The sequence below is a fragment of the Vicugna pacos genome, chromosome 1, assembly GCF_048564905.1.
Source record: "Vicugna pacos chromosome 1, VicPac4, whole genome shotgun sequence".
Classification (NCBI taxonomy): Eukaryota; Metazoa; Chordata; class Mammalia; order Artiodactyla; family Camelidae; genus Vicugna; species Vicugna pacos.
The window spans coordinates 68,503,850-68,530,474 of NC_132987.1; the positions used below are offsets into that span (position 1 = coordinate 68,503,850).

General features: G+C 43.5%; 1 protein-coding gene across 8 annotated transcripts; it reads left to right on the forward strand.

Annotated features, from left to right (window-relative positions):
* B4GALT4 (beta-1,4-galactosyltransferase 4) lies at nucleotides 1-26,625 on the forward strand. Of its 8 annotated transcripts, none has more exons than XR_012074322.1 (9): nucleotides 5-123; nucleotides 1,928-1,995; nucleotides 3,243-3,334; nucleotides 9,798-10,192; nucleotides 13,210-13,442; nucleotides 15,158-15,345; nucleotides 20,154-20,214; nucleotides 22,215-22,319; nucleotides 25,711-25,754. XR_012074322.1 is itself a non-coding variant. In XM_031680895.2 (9 exons), exons 4-9 carry the CDS (start codon nucleotides 9,940-9,942, stop codon nucleotides 25,841-25,843), a joined length of 1,035 nt encoding a protein of 344 aa, XP_031536755.1. In that variant the 5' UTR covers nucleotides 9-123; nucleotides 1,928-1,995; nucleotides 3,243-3,338; nucleotides 9,798-9,939; the 3' UTR covers nucleotides 25,844-26,625. The 8 variants fall into 8 exon arrangements, 7 of the variants coding, with proteins under 7 accessions (XP_072820730.1, XP_072820721.1, XP_031536755.1 ...); XM_031680895.2 differs by having other exon boundaries at nucleotides 9-123; nucleotides 3,243-3,338; nucleotides 20,154-20,276; nucleotides 25,711-26,625; XM_072964600.1 differs by having other exon boundaries at nucleotides 9-123; nucleotides 20,154-20,276; nucleotides 25,711-26,625.

The window sequence follows — 26,625 nt, forward strand, 5'->3', positions numbered from 1 at the left end:
GGACGGGCGGGGGGCGGAGCCGGCGCGCAGGGGCCTCCTCCTGGGCGGCGTGGGGCGGTCCCCGCGGCTGCTTCTCGCCGCCTTCCTTTTCTCCGCGCGATGATCGTCGGGGTCGCGTCTGGGGTGAGTTCGCCGGGCCTTCGCTCTGCCCGCGCCCGGGACGCGCAATTCCGCTCAGAGGGCGGCGGCGGGCACCGTGTGGTATCGCCGGGCGGCGGGCCTGGTCGGTCCCGGGCCGGGGCTGGACGCTCGCGGGCCGCGCCTCGGAGGCCGTCCTACCTCAGCCGGGGCGGGGGCCGGGCAGGGGGCCTGCGGAGGCCGGGGCTCAGGTGCGGGCGCCACCGCGGCGCTCCCTTCGCCGCTGGAGGGGTAGCCAGGCGACATGCTGCCAGGTAGGGATTCAGGAGTTACCCGCCGAGGCCCCTCGTCGCGGTTCGGGGGTCGCCACCAGCATCTCGCTCCCCGCCAGGCTCATCAGAGTGGAGAAAGCCCCTTCTTCCTTGGAGCCCTCTTTCCCCAGGGCTTCTACTAGGAAACTGATCTGCTGATCCCAGCCTGGGGCCTGCAGGGGCCGACGAGTTGTGAGGGCCAGCTGGATTTTAAAGTACCTCAGAGATTCTGGCCCTTAGTCAGGCTCTGCGTCCGTCTGGTGTCTGTCGATCAATATCTGTTGGCGTTTGATCTTCCACTAGATAAAGTCTAACTCTAGGTTTGAAAACCCCAGAAAAGTCCAAGATAATTGGGACTGAGAAAAGGCCTTTGGGTTGGTTGTCTCAGGAGAGCAAGTTATCAACAGGGTGGGCGTGTGCCAGGTTGCGAAGTGTTCAAGAGGACGTGAGGGCGGCCACGGCACAGGCAGACCTCTCCAGCCGTTTGGCGATGAAAGGCAGGAGGAAGAAGACAGTGGTTTGAGGATGTGAGGGTGTTTAAAATTTTTTTTTCTAAAAATTTCTAAATGCCTTTCAAGAAAAGAAAATAACGTTGAGGATGCAGGAAAGTCAAGGAATCTTGGATAGGGATGAATAAGATTCAGGGTCCAGGCTGAGAAAGTGGACTTAAAAACAGGGGTGAAGGGCTGGCTATCCTAGGCTCCTGGCCTGGGCACGTGGGCTAGAGTCCTGGCATGTATCTCTAAGATAATGCTTAATCTGACCACAGTTTATCTTTTAGGAATTTTATCTTCTAGAGCAGGATTGGCCTCTAAACCCCATGAAATTGAAAATGTTTATGTGCTTGTTTGTGTTGTAGGGGAGAAAAACCTTTCCCTTTTCCCCTTTCTAGATTTTTTGGCTGATCTAATAATTAAATTGAATGGACATAAAACAGATTAATAGGAGAAAAACAAATTTACTTTAATACCTATGGGATCTTATAAAAATATGAGGCTCAAAGAATAACCAAAGCAGGCAGCTTTTATATCTTTCAGACAAGGAAACGGTAAGTGTGTGAAGAATTGATAAGGCAAGGAAGTTTGGGCTTGGAGTAGTGAATTAATGAGGAAGTAATAAGGTTTATTTTACAGCCTTCTCTATCTTGAATTCCTATCTCTTGTGATAAGGATGTCTTCCTGTACAGAGAGGGTCCCTTTCCCATGGGAGATTTATTTCCTGCTTTCACGGGGGCAAAAGGATGAAAATGTCCTTCTTTCACTGGCTGTTTCTTAAGTAACTTTAATTCAAAATAATTGATATACCAAAGTGGCATATTTTGCTTCCCTTCAGTGTACACTTTTGAGAGGAAGATTCATGCTTTGATCAGACTTTTGATCTGATTTAAAACATCTGTTAAAGAGAGGTACTGAACTGTGACTACATAATTTTGGAGAAGGCAATAAAACTCACTCTCTCAGTATATTTAAGTGCCACTTGATAGAATAAGTATTTAGTACTTACTTTAAACTGAGCTAATAATAATGTGTTTTTTCCAGAGATGCATACAAGACTAGAGAGCTGACCATTTCTTTGAAGATCTTTAAAGTGGAAACATTCAAAGAAAGTCAGTGGTGGTTTTCTTTCCTTTCTTTATTTTTAAGCCATTAATGAACAGTGGTTTTCACAAACCTACCTAGCTTCCTGTTGAAAACATTGATTCCTTGGCCCCACCCCCAAGCCTTGGAAATAAAAATCTCTGAAGATTGAGCCTAGGAATTAGAATTTCAAACAGAGACCACACAGTTCTCTGGCACTGAAAATTATTGACAGCCTCTGAGGTTTTTCTTTGAGATTTGAACTCGTTGAGGCCTTTTCAGAACAAATTTCCTTAAAAAAATTGTGTGAATAAATTGCTACTAAAATGATAATCTCTGTCTACTGTGTCATCTCTAGGTTTTAATATATTTTAAAGGAAAACTATAATATATTTTAAAGGAAAACATTTTATCAGAAAAAACATTGTTTCTGATCATAAAACCCTATTTTAGAAAAATTGAAAGATTGAGAACAAAATTTATAGTTTAGAGACAACCACCAGTGGATTCTTGCATTTTATATGTGAAAGGTATGCATACCACACATATATAGCAAATTTGGGTTTATTCTGTGTACCTTTTTACATTATGTGTTTTTTTTTTTTCTCACTTAGCTATCGTGAGCACTTTCTCATGCAGTTAAGTTTTTAAACACCATTAAGGAAAGCATGTGTTCCCTCATATGTAGGTACTGTAACTAATTAAATCAGCTCCCTATTGTTAACATTTTGATTGTTTTCAGTTTTTGGTTGTTTTAGTAATGTTAGTTTGAATATCATAGTCTACCTGTCTGATTATTTATTAGAATAAATTTCTAAATGTTGAAGTCGGAAGCTATTCAAATGCATTTTAAAAATCTCCTTTTCATATATTTTCTTACTCCCTTTTCTTCACCAGAAGGAAGATGAACTTTTCTGAAGGAGCTATGGTATTACGGGTCCATTCTCTTATTTCAGTGGTTCTCAAACTTTAATGTGTATAAGAATCACCTGGGGAGCTTGTTAAAAATTCATTTTCCTGAGCCTCAGGCCCCAGCTGTTCTGACCCATTAGCTCTGGAGTAGGGCCCAGGAGCCCAGGAATCTGCAATTTTAACAAATTTTCCTTTGTATTTGTTATAGGCACTCTTGGAACCACATTTTGAAAAATGTTTTTTAAATAAATGGCAAAACAGACTCAAATTAGGTCACTTGCCCAAAGCCATTCATGCATCTGGTAACCAGATTTGAACTCAGCTCTTTGTGACTTTAGAACCCTTGTTTTTTCCATTCCCTCAGACCATCTCAAACCTCCTCTTTGGTATGCCCCTAATGACTGCAGAAGGGAACTCCAGCTGACCCCACTGCAGGACTCCGGGATAGCTGAGAATGTACGTAAGTACACAGCGAGCCTCCGTGAAAATCCTGCTTCAGAAACTCATGAATTCTTTTATGCTGCATAGCATAAACGATGTAAAACAATTTCAGTCCTTTGCTAGTTAACTTTATTTCATGTTTCCTGACCGTTTCATGCCAGCTCTTGTGAAATCGTTGATGCAGGACCATCAGGCCGCACTTGCCTGGAGGCAGGGACGCGGCTCTGGTGTGCTCCGTGGTTTCCGGGAGGAGGGGGCAGGCGAAGCAGCGACTCCTCCCAGAGTCAGAAAAGAAGCACTGCTTTTGAAAACTCAGTGGCAGAGGAGCAGAGGGTGGTGGGCATGACTCAGAGCGAGCGCTGTTTATCAGAGATGGGGCTCTCTGCCCTGAGACAAGTGTGGGTGTTAGTGAACCGACGGGAACTAGCATGAGAGTGAGCCTTTCACAGTTTTAAAAATCTTCTCCAAATGGGATTTTACACCCACTTAATTTTTTCCCTTCTTTATTAGTCTTCTTTTTTCTTCTTTTTTCCTCTGTCACATTTGTTTTAGTAGTAGCCTAGGATTATTGTGTGTCCTTAAGGATTTCGACTAGAAAGTCATTCATTATTTACCAAATATAACAGGTCAGTTTGAGGTACTAGGAATACAAAAAACTGTGATTCTCTCTGAGAATTAAGTTAATTTGACTGCCATATATTGACTTGGGTTATACAGTCTTCAACTTTTTATTTTAACTTCCTCTTTTTAATTAATTTTAGAATAGAGAAAAGTTGCACATACTGAACAGAGAATTCACTCAGCTTCCCCTAATTTTAGCCCTTTACATAACCATTGTTGGGTTATCAATACTATTAAGTAAACTATAGACTTTATTTGAATTTCATCATCTCTCCTGGTAATGAATTTTTTCTTTCCATATTCTATCGAGGATTCTACCTTGCATTCAGTTATTTCTCCTTAGTCTCTTCTAGTCTGAGATAGTTCCTCAGTTTTTTCTTGTTCTTCATTATTTTGACCCTTTTGAGGAGTCTTGATTAGTTATTTTGTAGAATGAAGTTATTTTTCAGAAAAGTATCAATATAGTTATTTTTTAGAGTTCAATATGTCACTGATTCATGAAGTTCAGAAGCCTTATCACTGGCGATATTAACCTTGATCACTTGGTTAAGTTGATATCGGCTAGGTTTCTTCACTATAAAGTTTCTGTCTTTCTATTAATTGTTTGGGGGGAGATACTTGAAGACTGTGAAAACTCTGTTTATCCTCCAATTTTTACCTACTAATTTTAGCACCCTTTGGTGGAGCTTTTCTCAACAATTATTTATAGTGGTGTTTACCTGCTGGTGACTTTTTCTCATCTCCTGCTTCCTTATTAACTGGAAGTTTATTGTGAGAAAGAGCTGCCCTTTCCCATTTATTTGGTCATTTATATCAGTATGGATTTGTGGATATTTATTTCATTCTATGGTTAAAATACAGTGCTGTCATTTCCTTGCTCAAATGCTTCCAGTTTCAGCCATTACAAGCTTAGTCGGAGTTTAAATGACTGGTGCATGTAAATGGCTGTCATCATTTCTATCCTATCTTTGCTCCTTGCCCTGGGAACTGTTAACCTAAAACAATAAAACAGCCAGTTATTTTACAAACAAAATGGGTTTATTCTGGAGCAGCAAAGAATTGCAGTTTGGAACATGCACCTACGGCAAACCACCTGCAAGTCCAATAAAGCAAAGGAAAGGAAACTCTTTTATAGAGGAGGAGGGGAGGTTGAGAGAGGCTATTAGGAACAAAATGTCCATTGGAGGAAACTGGGAGTTTGAAATGTAGTGGCTTTTTATTGGCTGGGTTGTGACAGTGTGTCATAGGCTGAGGTGTTGCCAGGCAAGGAGAAAATCCTCCTCCTGCTGGTAGTAGTAAAGTTGTGTCACTTCCTGCCAGAGTTGGAAGGTAGGTCTCTTCCTGTTAGGGTCCTTGTTGAAGTGATCTGTATCTCTCCTGGCCTCTCAACTCCATTTTGGTGAGGATATCCTTTATTAATTTTCACAGAAGTATTGCTTCTTTAGGATCTGGGTAGTGATCACTTAGAAACCAGGTAAAGTAGCTAGAATTGGGAGAATGGATACTAGAGGTTCAAGGAGTGGGGACAACACATTTACAAATAGTCAGCTCTCAGGAACTCTGCCAGAGTGAAGGGAGGCAGCAAAATACCAGCCTTCCCATGGGTGCTGCCCCAGGGAGGCCCAAGGGAGTAGGACCAAGTGCCTGGGGCCACATCCTGCCCACTCTGAGACACCCTGGGGTTACCAGATGGATTGAGAGACTTTGGACTGCTGAGTTAAGTGCTCCTTCCTGCTGAATGAGGACCACGTCCTTTCTCCATGGTACTGAAGTGCTTAGTAAATATTAGTAGAGTGACACCTGGTGTCCTCTCTCAACCTCCCGTGGTGATGTAGAAATGTGTGTGTGTAGAGATTCTCTGAGAATGATACTCAGCATTCATGCTGATCTGCCTATGCTAGGCTACCTTCTGTGCTAGACTTTTTTTTTTTTTTAAATGGAAACTTCAAGCATACCAAAGAGTAGGTAGGAAAAGAAAATGAACCCTCAGGTACCTGTCACCTTACTTCACTACTTTTCAGTATTTTGCCAATCTTATTTCATCTATTCTCCCATTTTCAGGATTGGGGCTGGCATATTTGAAAACAAATTATAGACATTAAAATCTAAGAAAGGATTGAAATAAAATCTGACTGCAGGGACTATACTTTATTTCCCTTTGTATCCCCTTGCTGCCTACCACTATGCCTGTACATAGCAGGTGCTCAGAAAGGACTGGTTGAATTTAAAGAGGAAAAACAAAATTACGAGAATATCATCGTTTTGAGCTAACTCTTGGGCAGACCTGGAAAGGAAAAGGGTGGTGAGTCGTGCTCTAAAATATCTTCTTTCACATTGCCTGAATTTGTTCTCTTTAATCATGATTCCCCTGTCACCTCAAGACAGCCTTGATTGAAAAGAAAACTCTTTTCAGGGAAGTTCAGAGCCTCTTATTTATTTAAATGTCTTTATAAATAAATCCAATCTGATGCCATTTTCTCAAATATCAACCAGGAGTTACCTGCTCTAAAAAGAACTTTCTTTAAAAAAATCAGTAACTTTATTTTTTTAAATTATGTTTATTTATTTTATTTTTTATTTTATTTTTTTAGAGAGTAGATCTTTTTTTAGAACATTTTTTATTGAGTTATAGTCATTTTACAATGTTGTGTCAAATTCCAGTGTAGAACACAATTTTTCAGTTATACATGAACATACATATATTCTTTGTCACTTTTTTCGCTGTGAGCTACCACAAGATCTTGTATATATTTCCCTTATTTTTTTTAATTATAAAAGTAGTGTATACTCATTGAAAGATAAATAGGAAATTACAGAGAAATAGAAAATAAAAATCATTCAATATGTATTTTATTATATAATTCTAGAGAGAGCATTATCTTGGTTAGCATTCTGATAAATTGGAGCATGAATCACATTGGTAATCAGAGTCAAAAAATATTTCTTATGTCCTTGAGAGTGTACCAGGTGTGTTTGCCTCATCTCATTAAATTCTTACATCAACATTGTAAGATAAGTTAATTTTTAAAATCGTTTTATAGCCGGGCAGATAAACGTGGTGAAAGGGTTTGCCTTTGATCACTTAGCTAATAAACAGGCTGGGCAGGTCTCTCTTGACAAACAGTTGGTTGGGGTTCTAGCTACTTCACCCTGGGGTGTTTACTCACAGGAACCCTGGAGACCTCTCACTGGAGCTTGCTTCACGCTGGCTGCCTGCACAGTCAGTTTTGAGGAAAGCAGTAAGGCATAGGAAAAGGGAGAAGTGGTTAGTTTTAACTGGAGCCCACCTTGTCTGAAGAATCAAGGTTAGCCGTGAAGGGCTATTTAGTAAGTACACTCAACCCTTGGACAACACAGGTTTGGACTGAGTGGGTCTGCCGAGATGCAGCTTTTTCAGTAAGTGCTGCAGTGCTACACGACGGTCAGGGGTTGGTTGACTCCAAGGTTGCAGAACCGCCAAAATGGAGGGCTGACTCCAGGGCTTGAGCATCCAAGGGTTTTGGCATCTGAGGCGGGTCCTGGAACCAATTCCCCGCAGGCACTGAGGGATGACTGTAATCATTAAGAACAGTTCCTTGCTTTTATTATAAGTTTCTTATCTTTGGATAAATTCCATGGGCTGCAGTTCAGCAATATTAGTCTCTGGTTGTTCCTAACTTGCTACTTGTTGGGTAGGTTTTAAAATCTGTCTGAAACACACTTCCTCCCTCTTTAAAACGAGGGGGGCTGGAATGTGTGTGGTTTCTGGTCCCTTTTGCTCTAACACTGCAGTACTTCTTTGATCAAAAGTCCCTTAAGCCAGCGAGTCTCTCTGTCAGGTCATTCATTCTTCTGTAAACAGCTCTTAGAAAAGCAATGTTCCCAGTCTAAACTTTCCAAGATTGAGATTTTTATCAAAAACTATTGCCAATTCTAGCATTTAAGCCACCTGCAGCTAAGTCCATACAAGTGGTTTAGCCCCAGTGCGTGGCACAGAGTAAATGCACAAATGAATCCCTCTTCTTATTAATGATTAATGTTCAGTTAGTTATTACTACCTGCTGCACTTAATTGTGATACCTTTAGAAGACCCTGAACACAGGCCATACTGTTTAATTGCTTCTGTTTATGACATTGTGTCTAGAGAGGAATGCTTTCTGGGTTTCCCTCAGGCTCACCTCAAGCTCCACGTTTGGACTACCAACCTTACATAAGTATGAGGCTATCTTGAGAGTTGCTAAGGTTGTTTTGTTTTTCACAGTAAAGTACCACATCCCTACATCTCATTTGAAAAATCAACAACTTTGTTTTTATTACAAAAGCACCTAAGTATATCATACAGAATTCCAAAAATGAAAGGAAAGAGAAAAAACACCCCTGGCTAATACTCCTAATACAATTATTGCTAGCTTTCAGCTATATTTTATTTCTAGAGTTTTCTTATTTCTATAGTTTTGCACATACAGAGTTTATTTTCTGTTTTTCTCTTTGTTACTTAAGATTTAGTTATATGTGTTTTTGTGTTATTTTGGCACAGAAAATAGTTTGGTCTCCGTTCTGTCTGTTTAATTGAGGATATGTTTGGCTGTGGAGATTATCAGTGTCCTGGCGTTAGCATTTTCCATAGTCTTCTAATAATGCATTTAGAATTTGAGAAGAGACGTGGTTTTGGTGATGCAGAGAGGATGTGGGGCCTCACCAAGTAGACTTTGTCACCTTAGGAAATTTACCATGGTCCAGGGAGGGCCCTCAGCTGTGTGGTCTCAGAAACTGGGATTTTGTTTCACTGAATTTTAGCTGAGAGCATAGCCACCTCTCTGAGGTGAATCCATGCTCTCTCACTACGTGCTGTTGACGTATGAAGTCAGAATGGCAGTTCATCCACTGACAGGAATACAGTGCAGTGGAGCAGTATTGTCCTGGCAGCCCCCAGTGTGTCTGCCTGGTGGTCACCCCTGGACCAGAGTCATTCAGTGTGAAATAACATGACAGTCACAGCAGTGATGGACAGCCCTTAGTGGGCACTAACTGTGCATTAGCAGGTGGCTAACACTTTATGTATTAGTGTATTAGGTCCTCCAGTCCCACAGTGTCCTCTCTAGGAAGGTACTGTTTTTATCCCCATTTCACGATGAGTCCAAGACTCAGTGAAGTGACTGGCTGGGGTTTCATGCCTGATGTGTGGTGGAGCTGTAGTTTCTGTCTAAACCCAAACCCCAGATCTTAAGCCCTGTGCAGTAGTTCTACCTGTTACTGTCACAGCTGTGCCACCTCCTGCATGGGCATTCTCTTGTGTTCTTGCCCGCTCCCTCACCTGTTGGGATGTGCCCTGTACCTCTGCCTCATTGTGACTATAATGTTTATAATTGAAAAATCCTTTGTTTTTCATTTGCTGTTGTAAAGGAACATGTTTTCCTAGCTCTTACAAAGAAAAGCTTTGTCTTTTCCCTTACTTTCTCTTTGGGTCAAAATATGCTCTGGAACAAGATTTCACATGTTGTTACCTTCTCTTAAAGCTGTGCCAGGAAGGGGCAACTAAGGAAGCGAACCATCAGGGCTGAATTTGAGGCTGTGCCAGTTCAGAGCTGGGGAGGCATTGCCTGTCTCTTCTTTGCCTTCTCCTCCTCTGCAACATCCGGAAATGGCTTTTCTTCTGGGTTGACTGACAGCTGGGTTAATAGCCCAGAGAGAATGGTTGGGACTATCTACCTGTGATGGTTGGAACTGTCTACCTCCAAAATTTCTGGACCTTTGTTGGAGAATTCTTATTACTGTAAGTCAGGATTGGCTGGGGGTAGGTTTTCAGTTTGTGCTGATGTGAATCATTTCAGGCTAGGATTTCCGTTTGAAATAGCATGTCTTTGTGGTTGCATTTTAGAGATCATTGGAGCAGACCAAGCAAGAGCAGGCTTTGCACTGTCCCTGGTCATCAGGTTTGCAGTCGGATTGGAAAAGCTGAACTTGAAGCTTCCTGCCTGCAGCGAGACCAAGACACACCCACGGCTCAGATAATAAAAGACATGAGCTTCAGCGTGACTTTCCATCTTTCCTACAAATCCCGATTCCTATTGTTTTTCACCTTATGCCTGACGGTGGTTGGGTGGGCCACCAGTTACTACTTTGTGGGTGCTATTCAAAAGATCTCCAAAGCAAAGGATCTCCTGGCTAATTTCAACAAGGGCAACGTTTCGGGGAAGAAAGGAACTGTGACGGATGAAGCGTCTGTGAAAAAAGCAGACCTTGACAGCTGCCCTTCTGTGTCTCCGTACCTCAGTAAGTGTTAATTTTTTCTTTTTCACAAGTAGCATACAAACTCTTTCTTTAAACATAACAAATGTACAGGAAAGTACAAAAGTCAGAAGTGTACGGCTCACTTAGGTGTCACAAAATGAATAGACCTGTGTGCCCAGTATGTAAATTATGAAATGGAATGTTTCCAGAGCCCCAGAAGTTCTCCTCTTTGAGTCACTACCCTGACTTCAACATGCTGACACCATTCATTAGATTTTTCCTGTTTTTGTACTTTACATAATTGGAGACATGCACTATGTACTCTTTTGTGTCTGGCTTCTGTTGCTCAACACTGTGTTGGTGAGCTGGGGTCTGTGTTGCTGATGTATAGTGTTTATTACATGAACACCCCCAGTTTTACCATCGAGCCCCAGAAGTCTCAGCACCATATGTCAGTAGGCACATGTGGTGAGCTGGGGGTCAGTTGATCTAGGCTGGTGTTTCTGCTCCAAGTGTCTCACCCTCCTCCTGGCACCAGCAAGCTGGCCTGGGCATGTTCTCCTGGCACCTACCGAGCACAGGTGGAGAAGTGCCAGCACATCCAAGCCTCCACCGGGTCACATCTCTTAGCATCCCCTTGGCGCAAAGTATGGAGTCAAAGGATAGGACAGTATGTTTTCAGTGTTGTCTTTCCTAGTGTATTTCTGTGCTTATTTCTTAAGTACGTTGTCCATTTTGATTCCTCTTTGATGTCTTGCTTTTCAATCTAAATGAACAGTAAGTTGGTTTTAGGGAGCACCTTAGTTAGAGAGGAAAAACTCCACGGCGGTATTACATGTGACCCACAGAGGTTCAGTCAGACCTCTGCTTCTCCAGACATCTAAGTCCTCATAGTTCCTGCGATAGTCCTCAGAGTGTCTTTCCAGAATGCCTTTCCTCAGGCCATGTCTGCCTGGTGGATCCTGTTTAGTCATCAAAAATCTAGTTTAGGTTACTTCTCTCCCAGGAAGATTTCTGAGACTGCCCCAGAGTAATCTTATGCTCCCTGTGTGCCTGTCTTTGTTTCTGTTGACTGCTGTTTTGTTTCTCTTGATTGCTGATCAGTGTATTGTTCCCACATTCGCCTTTTTCCCCTGGGAGACAGCACACAGGCAGGATGAAGGCAGGGTGGTCCTTTGTAGCTCTGTGAAGTCCAGAGCCCCTCCCTGGTCCTACAGAGGTGGCTCTCTGCAGACACTTAACTAGCTCTCTGTGGGGCGGCCTGGGGCTCTGCGGAGGCTTCTTGCTCTAAGCTGAACAAAACCTGCAGACCCTCTCTCCTAATTGCATGGTAGACTTGAACTGTGCTCATGTTGGAATGCTGCTTCTCTTTACTCAGTCACAGAAAAGCAAAAACATTATTCCTGAGTGTTTGGTGGAGGGAAATTGTTCTGCTCACAAATTACACAAGTTGAGATAGGAAAATGAGTTACTGAGATGCAGATCTGACTGTATCATCTCCCTTGTTTGAAATCCTCTCAACATATTTAAACAACAAATGCATCTGTAAAAACAGATGGGCAGTGACACAGTCAGTCCTGAGTATGGATCAAGAGGATGACATAAGTAGTGACAAGTTAAGATGGGCCATTGGTGACCCAAGGAGGTACAAAACTTGAGAAAATGTCACGGAGGCAGTAAGGGAGGCTGCTAGAGTGAGTGGAAGTGGGCGCTGAAAAGTTAGGCTCGTAAAAAGTTAGAACAGTGAGAAAGTGAGCAGGGGGACTGGTTTACATCAGACCTGTTACGTGGGGCTCTTCCAGGGGCCAAGAACCAAGACATGGTCAGGTTCACTCAGATGGTGGGGTTTGTGAACAGGCTCTGCCGGAAACTGTCTCAACAGCCGCCCCATTGTCTCCCAGCAGCTCTGGTAGCTTGTCTTTCATTGTAACTCCTTTTCTTACTGTTTGTTTCTAGGGCATTACTGCCTACTGGCTCCATGTCTCGTGTGCAGACCCTTCAGGAAAGGCTCTTTCTTGTAGGTCAGTTTTAGGTGGCTGGAAGCAGTCATTTGCTCTTGGCACTGTGGGGCAGAGTCCTTCTGCCACTTCGCAGACGCTAGAGCCTGGTCTAAGCAGCCCATGTAGGGGATGATCACGTGCAGCATTACACAGTGACAACAGAGGAAGGGCAGGTGACTGGTTTGCTTGGAAGAGGATAGCGCAACTTGCAGGCATCTTGAGATTTTATAGCCTGACTGGTACACATGGAGTTTTAAAAAGCGTGGCTCTGTTTCCTAAACAGAGCTCTGCCTCCTCTCTTACCAGTCTGTTGTCCCTGTTAATTCAGATCAAACGGGAGGGTCCATGGCTTCAGCCTTATCTTCAAAGGCTTGCATGAGACTGGTCACCATGGATGGTCCTCGGGTTTCATTCAGTCGGGCTGTGTCTAGACTTGCTGAGCAGATGCCCCGTTGTGGATTCTGCTGCCGTGGAACACTGGGCGAGTCCTTGCACTGTGGCACATACCTGTTACTGGTGCGTTAGGTGGGGAGGCCACTTCCTATTTTCTTTCTCTGTTTTACCTTGAGGGAGTTAGAGTAGCTCCCAAGAGCTTCTGGAAGGACCTTAGGGGAAAGGGCCTTGTCTGTGAGCTCAATTCCATGGAATGGTCTTGGTTTTTAAGAGACTTCACCCTCCTTTGGAATTTTGAGAAGGAAAAGAGGTGAGCGCACATTTGAAGTTACCCAGCCCTGACCTCTGCTCTGCCCCAGGCCCATCAGGACAGAGTGGATCTCCTACTCACCGATGAGTCATAGAGCCAGGGTTCGTCCCCCAGCCTCAAGGGAATGTTCTTCTATCTCATGCGCCTGCTTTTGCAGCCAGGAACCTGAGTCACATGGTTCTGTGGTTATGGTTCATGACCAAATGAGGCTTTAAAGTAATGATAAAAGCCCACATTCATACAGCACTTAGTGCGTGCCAGGCAACGTTCGAAGTGCGTGACGTGCTGCTCCTGTAAGCTTATCAGCCCTTGGTGAGCTCGATCCTATCGTTTCCTGTGTCCTGTTTTCACTGTAGAGGGCAAGATCAAGCTCGTCTTCAAACCAGACCTCACTCTAGAGGAAGTACAGGCAGAAAACCCCAAAGTGCACAGAGGCCGGTATCACCCTGAGGAGTGCAGGGCTTCTCAGCGGGTCGCCATCCTCATTCCACATCGCAACAGAGAGAAGCACCTGCTGTACTTGCTCAAACACCTTCACCCCTTCTTGCAGAGGCAGCAGCTGGAGTATGGCATCTACATCATCCACCAGGTGAGTGCGGGAGACAGACTGGACTCTGCCTCCACTCCTTCCTCTCTCTCAGGAACTTAGCCATGATGAGATGCTGAAATTGGGTTTTGTTATTGAACATGGCTATTCAGTGGGGATCTAGACAGAGGATTTGACAGATTACTGTGTGTTAACTGCCATGAAATTCTATGACTGTCTCCACCTTTTTGCCTTTAACTTTGCCACTATTATGTAAAGCATTTTGCTAAGTTTTCACTTTTTTGAGTCTCTTATTTGGCCTCCAGAAGCATGATTTAGTAGAAACACATGATTTAGTAGAAACACAGTGAGTAAAAGTGCAGGTCGCTCTTGAGGAGGTGAGCTCTAGGTGGAGTGGGTGATCTCAGATGCCTCTACTTGATACTAACATTTATTGAAAGAAAAATAAGATATCAACTTAAATATCCATGGCTAGCTTTTCCAAATTATCATGAGCCATCCAAATAATTCCCTCTCAATCCTTGCAAATGCTAAGAATGCAAGCAAAATCATTTACTACATGCCTAGTGTTGGTTATAACTGGTAATATTTGTTTCAGGAAAACTTTTGACAGGTCAAAGGATGCAGCTTTGCAGTGCATACTTTATAAAAACTGGGGCTCTTGAAAATCAGTGTGTGTATACATAGTACATCTATGCCCATTTTTTAAGGATTTGAAACAAAATTTTACTATTATATTGGTTCATAATTGTTTTTAGCATTATTAGTCATTCAGAGTTCTTACTCAGGGTAGCAACTGCCAGCATATAATATTTTTATGAATGGAAAAATATGTCTGCTTTGTGTTAACTCTTTTTAGGAAAATACTATGGTGAGTTTTGAGAACTGCCTGTACTTTTGTTGTGATAAACTGTTCATTGAACTGGAATTTATTCTTAAGGAATTTGATCCTAAGAGCCATGAAAAAATTAATACTGTAAAACACTTTTTCATTACTATAGCTTTGATTAGAGTACCAGTTGATTTGTGTTCTTTTCTTACCCAATGGCAAACCCCAGTAAGGCCACTGTGAGGATTAGCTTCTGCCATTAAGTGTTAAAGCAGGATTCTGTTACAGTGATTCCGCAAGATTTTTAAGTAGCTTTGGAAATTGGCGGTAACCTTTTCTGTGTGTAGGTCAAGATTTCTTGATCCTTTCTGGCAAGCTATATTTTTTAGAAGTTTAGTGTAAATTAGTTCCACGGGGTAGGTTGAGATTAGCCGAGAGTCGAACAGTGAAGCAGTAATACTGACATGACTCGTATGTAAGACAGGTTTTGTAGTTTTACATGGAATAAATAAACGTATGTTTAAAATTTTTTTGAATTATTTTATTTGTATTTTAAACTATGGGTTTTTTTTAAATTATGGTAAAATACACATAACATAAAATTTACTATCTTATTTTTATCATACACTCTAGTAGTGTTAAGTATATTCACAGTATTGTGCAACTCATCTCAGCTAATCTTTCATCTTGCAAAACCGAAACTCTAAACCCATTAAACAGCAACTCCTCATTTCAAGGTGTTTTTAGGTTATGGAATATAAGTTTATATGAAACGTAAGGAGAAAAACAAAGGGTCTGTTTTCATGTCATTTAGATAGTTTTGTGAGTTGGCAAGGATAATACCAGCTCCTGCATCTGCGCTGAAGAAGGGCACAGTGTCAGATTTTGTCTTTTAAAGCTTCTCAGGTTTTAATTTCCTTATCTATAGGCTGGAAGTAAAAAGTTTAATCGTGCCAAACTCCTGAATGTGGGCTATCTAGAAGCTCTCAAGGAAGAAAATTGGGACTGCTTTATATTCCATGATGTGGACCTGGTGCCCGAGAATGATTTGAACCTTTACAAGTGTGAGGACCAGCCCAAGCATCTGGTGGTTGGCAGGAACAGCACTGGGTACAGGTAAGGTGGCTCTGCTCACGTCTTGCTTGGGTCGAGAAGTCTGTGCAGACACGGTGTCCGGGGTGTCTGTGGAAAATGAGAAATAGGAAAAATGGTCCATGATCTGCCACCTAAAGTTCAAAACAGGAATTAGAGAAATTACAACAGCCTTGGCAGAGGATCACAAAGCCGGAAGGGAGCGAGCAGGAGAGGGAAAATAATCCAAGCGTTGCCTCACCTGCCTTGCCTCCCTGGTGGAACTTTCGCAAGTGCTCCGCAACGAGTGGAACTCAAGTGACTCATCTGTCTAACCCTGACTTCTGCCTCCGGGAGGCAGCGCAGTGAGTGTGCCCCCGAGGGCAACGTTTAGGCCTCGTTTGTGGGACTCTTTGCAGACAGTGGCATCTTTCCAGGCTTTGGAGGGAGAATGGGGACGGCATATCCATCAAGTAGTCTGCTCAGGAGCCAGGACACCCAGGACAAGCTCTTCCTCTCAGAGCCGCTGTGGGAAGAGCCCGGCCCCATCACACCTGTCTTCGTTCCCGGCCCCTCTCCTGCCAGGGGAGGAGGAGCTGCTTTTCCACCTTGTCTTAAACCAGCTGCTATTTAAGAACAACTGAGGGAAAACAGTGACCAAGAAAATTCTCCACAAGGGAAACTGCGTGTTTGCTTATATGTGTGCACACTTACCTGTCCGCTTCCCTCAAGCCCTGCCCTTCATGGGTGCTCGTATGTGGGGTGCTTACTGAGCTAGGGGCCCTGAGAGCAATCTGAATAAGGCTGAGTGCCTGCCCTCACACAGCTCCCTGTGGCGTGCTGGTGTTGGGGACAGACCTGCGGTGGAGGTGTGTCCGTTTTGTACTTCGCTTCTGCAGATTCAACTGGAAGCATTTGCTGATGACGAGGAGAGGAGAGAGAACTATAAAACCGTAAAATAATGCAGGAGATTCCACCAGTGTCTACTCTGGGAAGTGAGCACCAGATGGAAACAGTGAATCTCTTGATACCTCCCCTGGGCTTGGTTTCCATGTTGTTCTTTTTGTGCAGGTTTCCCACTTTGGATTGTTTAAGAGATTTCCCAGATTAGTACTGCCCGCAGGTGATTTTTGCCTCAGGTACTGACTTTAAGCCCAGCCCCGCTGTGAGGTGTGGGATGTAATAAGCAAAGCTACATAATAGGAATAAGCTACAGTGGGTGAGAGCGCCCCATCTTGTAGAAACACCTAGGGAAGGGTTTAAAGCTGTTGCTCAGGGAACATGACCCCTTCATCTTGTGGAGTCAACGGGAGCTTCCCGGCAGCGTTCTAAGACATGGAAGTGAGGGAGATCGTGGCACAGTTTTGGGGGAAATATGGGTAGTTTGTTAGTGCTGCAGAATGAATGTCTGGGATGGCGGAGGGAGGAGAGGCAAGAGGTGAGGATGGACGGCGGCCAGATTCTGCAGGCCTTGTTCAGTCTGGTCAGGAGTTTGGGCTCCTGTGGAAGGAATTAGGGAGCTGCTGTTACATGATTACAGCCAGAGAGTGACAGGAGAAAGCTCAGTTCAGCTGGCCTGTAGTGTGTGGGATGGAGCAGCTCAGGGGAGATGCCACGTTCCTGCCTCCTTACTCCAGGGGCACTGGGGCCAGGGGGCAGGGGAAGGGCCTGGGAGAGAATCTCAGAATGTTCTCCTTTGGGGAACTTGATCTTAATCATTATCTGGAAGTGTTGCTTTCTGGTACCTCAGTATTTTCAGAAGCATGTCAACCATCTGCTCACTTGTTGGTGATGAGGTGTCACTCTCTACAATCCAGAATACCTGTGCTCCAGACCCTTCACCTGGACGATGACTTCCCATTGCCCAGGCTTTCTAAACATCTGTGGTCAGAAATGACGACCACATGGGATTTTTTTGTTGTTGTTCATTTTTGGAGTGTGAATACACAGGATCGTATTGAGGACAGGCCTTTTCTTGGGATTCTAGATTTTATCTTTGCATTAAGCTGGACCACAAGAAAATGAAGTCTTGGGCATTTCTGCTGGGAACTGATTTTGAGTGAAACTTCAGTGTGACTGAAAACAGCCCCTGTATGAATCCTGCTGTTTTAACTTGCTATTATAACCGGCCAGATGTTTCTTTTGTAACTAGATACCAGGAAGCCTTTGTCTTCCTTGAGTAACTGGCAGTTTTCTTAATGTGAACCAGGTGATTGAATGTGTCTCATCTTTTGATCTGGAGGCAAGAAGCTCTAAGCCAAATCCATGGTCATCTTTTAGAAGCTGAAAAGAATCTTATTTGCAGATCAGAGTTCTAATGTTTCCTATTCGAATCTTTTATCTGATTTAAGTTTTCCTCTGGTCCCGGCTTGTCATTTATATTTTTCTACTTTATCATACGTATCAGTGTAAACTGCCTTATCTTCTGTGATCCAGAGGAGGTTTGCATAGGTAATGTAGGGGTTGCCCTCATCCACTTTACTTTGTTCCTTTGGGCGAAATTCCTCTAGCTGCTGGCAGGTGCATTTGCGGGCAGCTGAAGTGTCTGCCCCCTGCTGGTAGCCATGTGTCCCTGCGCCACAGAGCTTTGGTCAGCACACTATTCATTGTCACAACTGCCCCACGAGTCTGATGCTAAATGCAAGAAGTAGTTTCACTTTACACACATGCAGAGGGAAGAAGTTAAAGTAACTTGTCTCAGACTCTGATGAAGACAGAAATAAATCTGGTTTATCCCACTGGCTGTGGGTCAGGTACCAACTGGTGGCAAATTTTACTGCCAGCATTCTACAAGGACTCTACTGTTACTTTATGGCTACATTTCCCCCACCCTTGGGCCTTACAGCCCTTTAAAAATAAAACTGTTTCAGGGCCAGTCAAATATTCATGATTTTCTAGATAAGAAAAACCAGAAGCAGAGATCAATAAACGCGTAGACATTTGCCATCTAAGAGGCACTTGAGAGTTCTTTAACCTCTCCTTCCAGCTGGTCTCCTGCACCTCCCACTGCAGCCGGACTGGTTTCCAGGTGCTCCTCAGATGGCCTGCACTTTTCTCCCTCTTCGCTTTTCCTCGTGGAGTTCTGATCACCGGGAGTTCCCCCGTTTTCTACCTGTCTGAATCCTCCTAGGCCCCCTGACCTGACATGTGGCATCTCCTTCCTCAGAACCCTGATCATGTTCACCTCTCGTGTTAGATCATACACTGTGGGAGGGCAGGGCCCACTTATTACAGTGTTCAGTCAGCCGTTTTGCACAGCGTATAGTCGTTACGTGGTGGGTCACTACCAGAGCACTAGTGCTGCTTCCCTCCTGGTGGCCTCTGGTTGGTGCGTGGCTGGTTATGCCTGGACAGTCGTTCTACTCAGTGTCCTGATGAGGCTGCCGGTTGTCAGGTAGCTTAGGAATCCCTTCCTTGTCAGATGAGTCCAGTAACCATAGCAACAGGTCACTGCAGTAGCCGTCTTGGTCAGTAATAGCTGCCTTCTGAGCACTTTGTTCCTTTTGGTTGTCTTGGGTTGTCATTTTCCAGAATTTTAGGTTGGAGGTATATAAGTAAATCAGTTTCCATTATGAGTTAAACAGTGTCCTCCATGTCTGTACTCAGAGCATGGAAATGAACAGCTGAGCTACAGATTAGCCTTCGGGACTCCACCTGTTACATAGGAAGTGTCTACATGTTTACTGAGCTTTCCTTTTGGTTTTCCTCCTTATCTGGAAAAGCAGAAATATTTAATTGGTCCTGGAATGCTTTGAACTGAAGTTAAAGTTAGAGATCCTCCATATAGTCACCTCTTTTTATTCGGTGACATCCAAGTTATTAGGCTGCCTTCATTTGCATTTATGAATTGCTACAGTGTTCTAGTCAAGGCATGTCTTTATTTCTTAGTAATCCATGAGCTCTGTATGAGTAGGCAGTGCTCTCTGACTGGTACTTGACCTCTTCTCTTTCCCCTTTTCCTTGTTGGTATTTCCCCAGCTCTGCCCTTTGTACTCTTACGTTTTCACTTACTACATTGTCTTTGGGCAATTTTTTCCTAGTCTCATGCCTTCAGGTACCACCTCTTGGCAGCTGATTTCAAAAGCTGTATCTGTTGCCACTCCTCTGTATTGAACTTGTACCCTGTATCCTTTTTCCCACTGGCAGAAGCCCCAAGGGTATCTCAAATTCATCTTATCCAAACCATAATTTATTGTCTTCCTCTCAAAACCTAATTATTGGTTTGTATATCCTATTTTTGTGAAAGGCACCATCACCTACCTAGTTGCCCAAGCCAGAAACCTCGGGGTTATTGAGGTATGTTGAGTTTTCCAGGAAACAGACTCTGAGATAGAGATTTGCATGCACAAAGGTGGAGGTTTACATACAAAGTGTGTACAGGAGCTGTCTTCTGTTCTCAGCCCCACTCTCTCTCTAAAAAAAGTAAAAGTCAAAAAAACAGCATTTTCATTATGACATTCACACATGCTGAACCTGGATGCAGCCTCAGAATCCTTCTTAACCTACTACCCTTGGCAGCCACTACTGTTCATTTGATTGGCCCATGAGATGAAATCCATCATCCAGATCTGATGCTCTAGTGCACATTTACAGGTAGACCTCTGCACACAAAAATTAACAATAACTGGTGGGTGGCACCTTGCTTAGTGAGCAGATGTGAGCACTTGTCTAGACAGAGGACAAAAGGCCAGGAACGTGGGGAGGTGGATGTCAAGCAGCAGTGGATGGATGAAAGTGCACAGTCTTCAAAGTGTCCTAGAATGCCAGCCCTGCAATGCGAGACTTCTGAAGCTTCTGTGGAGAACAAAAGGGCTTTGTGCTAATGGTCTTTTCTCTCCTTTCTTTGGCTCCAGGTTACGTTACAGTGGATATTTTGGGGGTGTTACTGCCCTAAGCCGAGAGCAATTTTTCAAGGTGAATGGATTCTCTAACAACTACTGGGGATGGGGAGGCGAAGACGATGACCTCAGACTCAGGTGAACAACAGAGACAGGTCCCTTCACGGGGCTCTCCTAGCAGTGGGTGTGTAGATGCCTGTCCATCCTGTAGATGCCAGTCCAGCAGGTCATGAGGCTCTGACTTGGGCTTCAGGGGTGGCAGGGAGTGGGGGGAGGGCAGGGTGGCCCAAATTGCTCTTTGCCATTGACAGTTTAGAAATGGTGGAAGGTGATCTGGTCCTGGCTTGTGGGTGTTTGGGGTCCAGGAGTGTTGATGGAGGTCTCTGTGGACTTGTCAGTGGATATTACTTACTGAGACAGGGTCTTGCCAGTGAATGAAAAGTCCCAAACTGCAGGGTGTCTGCAAAGCTGTAATTTGAGGAAAGTGGCCAGAGGGCCTGTTAGAAGCCTGTGTTTTCTCTCAGACTCTAGGCGACCCTGGCAGTTCCCTATGTGCGGAGCAGGGAACGCTAGCAGCCTGTGAGGCGTTGCACGCCCTGAAGCAGACCAGAGTGTCCTCTCCTATGTGAGCCAGCCCCACACGCTGGCGGAGCAGCTGCTGGCCTGACTCCCAGGCCTGACTCCGTGCTGCTGGCACGACTCTCAGATCCTCCTGGACTCTTTTCTGCTTGGGGGGTCCACCGGGGATATGTCTGGTCTCCTCTGTCAGCCCCCTTTCCTGAACTTGGGTTTCGTGGCCAGATGGTTGTGGGTATCCCTAGCTCCCAGACATAAGTAATTATTCAAGAGCTGGGGGCCAGGATCTTCAGACTTGTAATAACAAGGCCTTTTTATTAAGAGACCCCTTTCCTCTTCTTGTTGCCTCTTGGAAAGGAAATTTCTCAGCTGAGGTTCTGAAATTAATAGACTTGTGACTACCGGAGATATTTCGTTGCTTTGGCATGAAGAAGCCAGGGCTCCATGTTGATCTTTTTTCCTGTGTTTAGGCTGAGAGTCTCTGGAATGTTTCTGACAGGAGGGGTCTCCCTGACCAAAGGCTGCATGGGAACAGCCATAGGGATGGGCAGCTTCACGGACCAGCCCGTCAGCAGCAGCCCTTGTGGCCGTGGCTTAGGAAGTGGACCAAGGGTGCCTGCAAGGTTTCAGGGCAGGAGTAGCAAAGCCTAGGGGTTGACAGTACCCATCATCTTCCCCAAACCCACTTCTCTGCCCAGATGGGACGGTTAGTAGAATTTTGCACTGATCATGTATCTTCACTCTCTTTTTTCCTGTTGCTCCTCAGCTTCAAAGGAAAGGGGAGCCCCAAGTCTTGCTTTCATTTGATGAGAACATCATGGCATCCAGAGTGGTTCTTGACTAATGCTCTGGATAAACCAACTGATTGGTACATGAAAGTTGGTTGAGATTTCTTTACTGAATACTTATTTACTCACCTGTGAAACAGGCACCACCCTTTTTGCACTTATATAGTACCTTATAGTTTGCAAAGCATGCTCCCCAAGGACGGCCTCCTTTGAGCCTGTCCGATCAACTCTGTAGCACTGTTGCCATTTTACAGGTGAGGAAACCTAGACCTAGAATGATGAACTGACTTACCAAGGTTGTAAGCAACAAAGTCTAGATTTGAACCTAGATTTTGACCTTTAACAATCATTACTTTCTTTGTCAAAGAAGGAAGCACTAAGTAAATTAAGGATCCTAAGAAACTTGATTCGCCTACTTGTCATGTTTTTTAAAATGTATTTTCTCAGTTGTTTTTGGAAAACAACAAACTGTAAAGTGACACATCTTCTTTGTACCCCAGTAGTAAATGTTCAATGTGATTCTTTTATGGACTTATTGTCTGAGGCCCAACATTATAAAAAAATTCTTTTTTTTAATACCGCATAGTCAAGATATGTGTGACTCTGTATGTGCACGTGTGTGTAAATTTTTGCTGATGATTCTTTATTAAGTGCCTAGTGGTAGGTAAGTGGGATGGACTTTTTTTTTTTTTAATCCCTGTTATTTTTCCAGGGTTGAGCTTCATAAAATGAAAATAATCCGGCCACTGCTTGCAGTGGGTAAATATACTATGATCTTCCACAAGAGAGACCAAGGCAATGAGGTGAATATAGAACGGTAAGTCCTGGATCCACATGCCTGGCAGGCGCCCTGTGTGGTTTCTCCTGTCCATAGTACTATGCTGAATTTGATCAGATGAACTCATTTATTTTGTTCAGAGCTTTTTTTTTTTAACTTTTTTATTGATTTATAATCATTTTACAATGTTGTGTCAAATTCCAGTGTAGAGCACAATTTTTCAGTTATACATGAGCATATATATATTCATTGTCACATTTTTTTCTCTGTGAGCTACCATAAGATCTTGTGTGTATTTCCCTGTGCTATACAGTGTAATCTTGTTTATCTATTCTACAATTTTGGAATCCCGTCTATCCGTTTCCACCCTCTGCCCCCTTGGCAACCTCAAGTTTGTATTCTATGTCTATGAGTCTGTTTCTGTTTTGTATTTATGCTTTGTTTGGTTTTTTTTTTTAGATTCCACATATGAGCAATCTCATATGGTATTTTTCTTTCTCTTTCTGGCTCACTTCACTTAGAATGACATTCTCCAGGAGCATCCATGTTGCTGCAAATGGCATTATGTTGTTGGTTTTTATGGCTGAGTAGTATTCCATTGTATAACTATACCACATCTTCTTTATTCAGTCATCCGTTGGTGGACATTTAGGCTGTCTCCATGTCTTGGCTATTGTAAATAGTGCTGCTATGAACATTGGGGTGCAGGTGTCATCCTGAAGTAGGGTGTTCAGAGCTTTTTATTAAGGTAATTTTCAAACAGACTCAAAAGCAAAGGAAATGGGGTGTTGAGTTCTCACACACATGTGCCCCTACCCGGCTTCAGCAGTTATCAGTTCCTGGTCTCTCTTCTCTCTCCCACTTTCTTCTCCCTCATGGGCTTCTTGAGAAGTAAATCAGATATCACAGCATTTCATGTGTTTCTTAAAATAGAAAAAGCCTTAAAAAAAGAACAGTAATACCACTGTCATACCTTAAATAAAAATAACAGTGCTTTCTTATTGTCATCAAATACCCAGTTAGTGTTCAGATTTCCCTAATTATCTCATAAATGCTTAAAAAATTTTTTTAACAGGTGGCTTATTTAGATCAGACAACGTCCACAGATTACATTTAGATGCTCCCTTTGAAGTCTCCTTTAATCTGTAGGTTCCCCTCTCCTCCTTTTTTTCCCCTTGTAATTTATTTATTGAATAAACCAGGTCATTTGTCTGATGAGATTTCCTACATCATGGGTTTTGCCATCTGCATCCCTTGCTGTAACTTGATTTGTGCTTCTGACCTCTGCATGTCCTTGTAAATTGGACCTTCAGTCTGGAGACTTAACACTCATTCGGGTACTGTTTTGGGGCAGGAGCACTTCCTCAGTGGTGCCATGTATCTCATTTTGTACCCCAAGAAGAGGACGTGGCATCTGGGCACATGTTGGTGGTGACAGAGTCCATCTGTGGGTTCAGGTGTTGTCGGCTCCATCCAGTCATCATGAGGGTCCCCATCAGTCTTTCGCCCAGTGGTTTGAGCAGCCATTGGTGATCGTTGCCTAAATGTATTATTCAAGTAGGGATTGTAAACTTCTGATATTCCATCGTTCCTTCTGGTGTTTATTAGATAGATTTTCCCACAAAGAATGATGTGCCTTCCTCATCTGTTGAGTGCCCTGGGAAACGGTTCTTACAGAAAAGGCAGGATAAAAAGGGAAAGAATCTGATTTATCATTTCAGAATGAGGTGATGTTCCCCCCATCCTTCTGGATGGAGTTAACATTCTTTTTGCTGCTCAGATTGTCTTACCTTTGGCGAATGGGCTCTTCCTGAAGCTGGCTCCTGAATCCTTTGACATAACTGCAGTGGTTTTGAGAACTATTTTTCCCTGGGCTCTGGTGTGATGAGGTGTTCTAGGCTCACCTACTTTTCCTGCTCCAGGAATTAACCTTTTCACTTAGGAATCCTGACTGATAAACTAGTTCTTTTAGGGACTATGACTGAAAAAAAATCTGCATTTCTTTGTTCTGATTTTTTTCCCTAAAATTTAAAACAGTGTTAAAGGGCTTTTAGCCTTTTTGTTAGAGTCTACGTTTTCAAACAGTATTAAAAGGCTTTTAGCCCATTTATTAGGACCAAAACTAACCCTTTACCACTTTAACAAAACACTGTTTCTTTTTTCCATGTGCCTTTTGAGTCTTTGCCTATAGGTGTGCATTTTTCTCTTTAAATTAAAAAAATAATTAATGAGTAGATACAAAAGAATACTTACAAACTATATGAAAGGTCTGAAGAGTCTCGATACCATGAACACTGGCGGTGTCCCCTAGCCAGTTTCTGCCCATTACCTGTGTGGCCCTTCCTAATCCTGTATCCTCCCCCGACCCCAAGAGGTAACACTTGCCTGAATTTTGGTGATAATTATAATTATTTCTGCTGTTTCTCGATTTTCTTGTTTTTCCATGTGTTTGTGTCCCTATACAAAAGATTGTTTAGTGTTGCATATTATTCAGTTTTATATAAATGAAACCACACTGTATTATTTTCCTCTGACTTTATTTTACTCAACTTTATGCCTCTGGTCTCCATCTACATTGTTGTTGTAATTGAAATGTGTGCTTTTCACTGCTAAGCTCCTAGAGACCAGTACAGTTTACCACCCACCCCTCTCCCTGCATCCCTGGCTCTGGCCACACAATTACTTCTTCTTCAGACACATCCTATTAGGCATGTCTGCGTCTTGCACAGGGAGGTCTCTTTTCCTGGGTGTCCTTTCCCTCACCATCTCCATTTGGTGACTTTCTTCTCTTTTAAGCCTTGGTCACGTTTACCTTCTCTGCCACCCTCCCGGGGTCCCTTATGAAGTTAGGTGCCGCTTCATTCAGCCTCCTCTGCATACTGTCTAACTTTGTTTGAGACTTCCTTTTTTTTAATTTAAAAAATTTTTAAATTGAAGTACCATCAGTTACAATGTGTCAATTTCTAATGCACAGCACAGTGTCCCCGTCGTGCATATACATTCATATATTTGTTTTCATATTTTTGTTTGAGACTCTTTTGAAAGCTCTGTCCCCTCCTTGCTTGCGGACATGAAGTTGTCCCAGTAACCTGGGAGGATTCATAGATCCCCTGAAGCTTATCTAAGGACCTGTCAGCAGTGGATGACATGGATCATTGTATGTCCTTCTGTCCTGTAGACTGGGGCTAACTGCGTACAGGACTCTTCTCATCAGTGGTCCTCAGGGTCTTACACAGACCCGTGAACACCAGGCTGTCTTTGGTGTCCATTACCTTAGGTGGGGCAAATAAACTTCTTCTGCAGTAGGAAACCCAACAAAGGCAATAATTTGCAAAGATGCTTTTGCCAGACTTTGTGGCAAGGCAAAAAGCAGTGGCAATGGCTATTACGTTGTTATCGTATCGTTCATGTTTGTTCTTTTTATCTTTAGGATGAAGCTCTTACATCAGGTGTCACACGTCTGGAAAACAGATGGGTTGAGCAGTTGTGATTACAAATTACTCTCTGTGGATTACAATCCTTTATATATCAACATCACAGTGGATTTCTGGTCTGGCCCATGACCAGGACCTTCTGCTGCCGTTTGGAGGAACTGAATATCTGATTGCAATAATTTTGCCTAGACTTCCCCAAGTAGCACACCTGAAGAACTTGTTGCAGCCAGTTATTGAGCTGAATTCTCCTTTTTTGTATTTTCTTAGCAGAGCTCCTGGTGGTACAGAATGTGAAACAACTATAACAAGACAGCTTTCTTAGCTGTTTTGATCATGAGGGTTGAATAGTGTAATGCAGATCCTTGAAGGACCAAGTGTCGAAGGGCTACACATAGATACCCTGAAGGCTAATTGAGAACTCTGGTGGAAGGAGATTTAAGTTTGAAGTGGTACCTGTTTTCTAGGATAAAAAAGGCCCTGGGAAATTAAGATTGCTGAATGTCCCAGAGAACCAGAATTGTTCTCATCCAGGGGAGGAAAGGATGAAGACATATTTTGTTACTCATTTATCCTACATGGTCACCTGTGAAGAGGTGGGTCCCAGGTGAGGAAAAGGCTGAAGGAGGGGGAGAAAGGTGAAGACTCAGGATGCAGGGAGCTTGGGGCTGAAGAGGTGGCAGAAGGACAGTGTCAGACGGGGAGTGGCCGCAGTGCCGCTGCTGCCTCTCTGCAGTGGGGGCGACTGCCCAGAGACGCCTTCCAGGGACAGCCCAGCAGACCACATGTTGTCTCCTAGTTTTTAGAGCATTTTTGTAAAATGACTTTGTACGTGTAGGATCTGAATCAGTTTACAAATTATATATTAGCTAATAATACATCAGAAGTACCTCTGTAGTAAAATATGAAAAAGC

Excerpts from the sequence above, each read along its gene's own strand:
- B4GALT4 (XM_072964629.1), top strand. The coding sequence starts at position 9,940 with ATGAGCTTCAGCGTGACTTTCCATCTTTCCTACAAATCCCGATTCCTA. Across the intron at positions 15,346-20,153 it reads AGGAACAGCACTGGGTACAG|GTTACGTTACAGTGGATATT; the intron begins GTAAGGTGGCTC and ends CTTTGGCTCCAG. Across the intron at positions 22,320-25,710 it reads AATGAGGTGAATATAGAACG|GATGAAGCTCTTACATCAGG; the intron begins GTAAGTCCTGGA and ends TTTTATCTTTAG.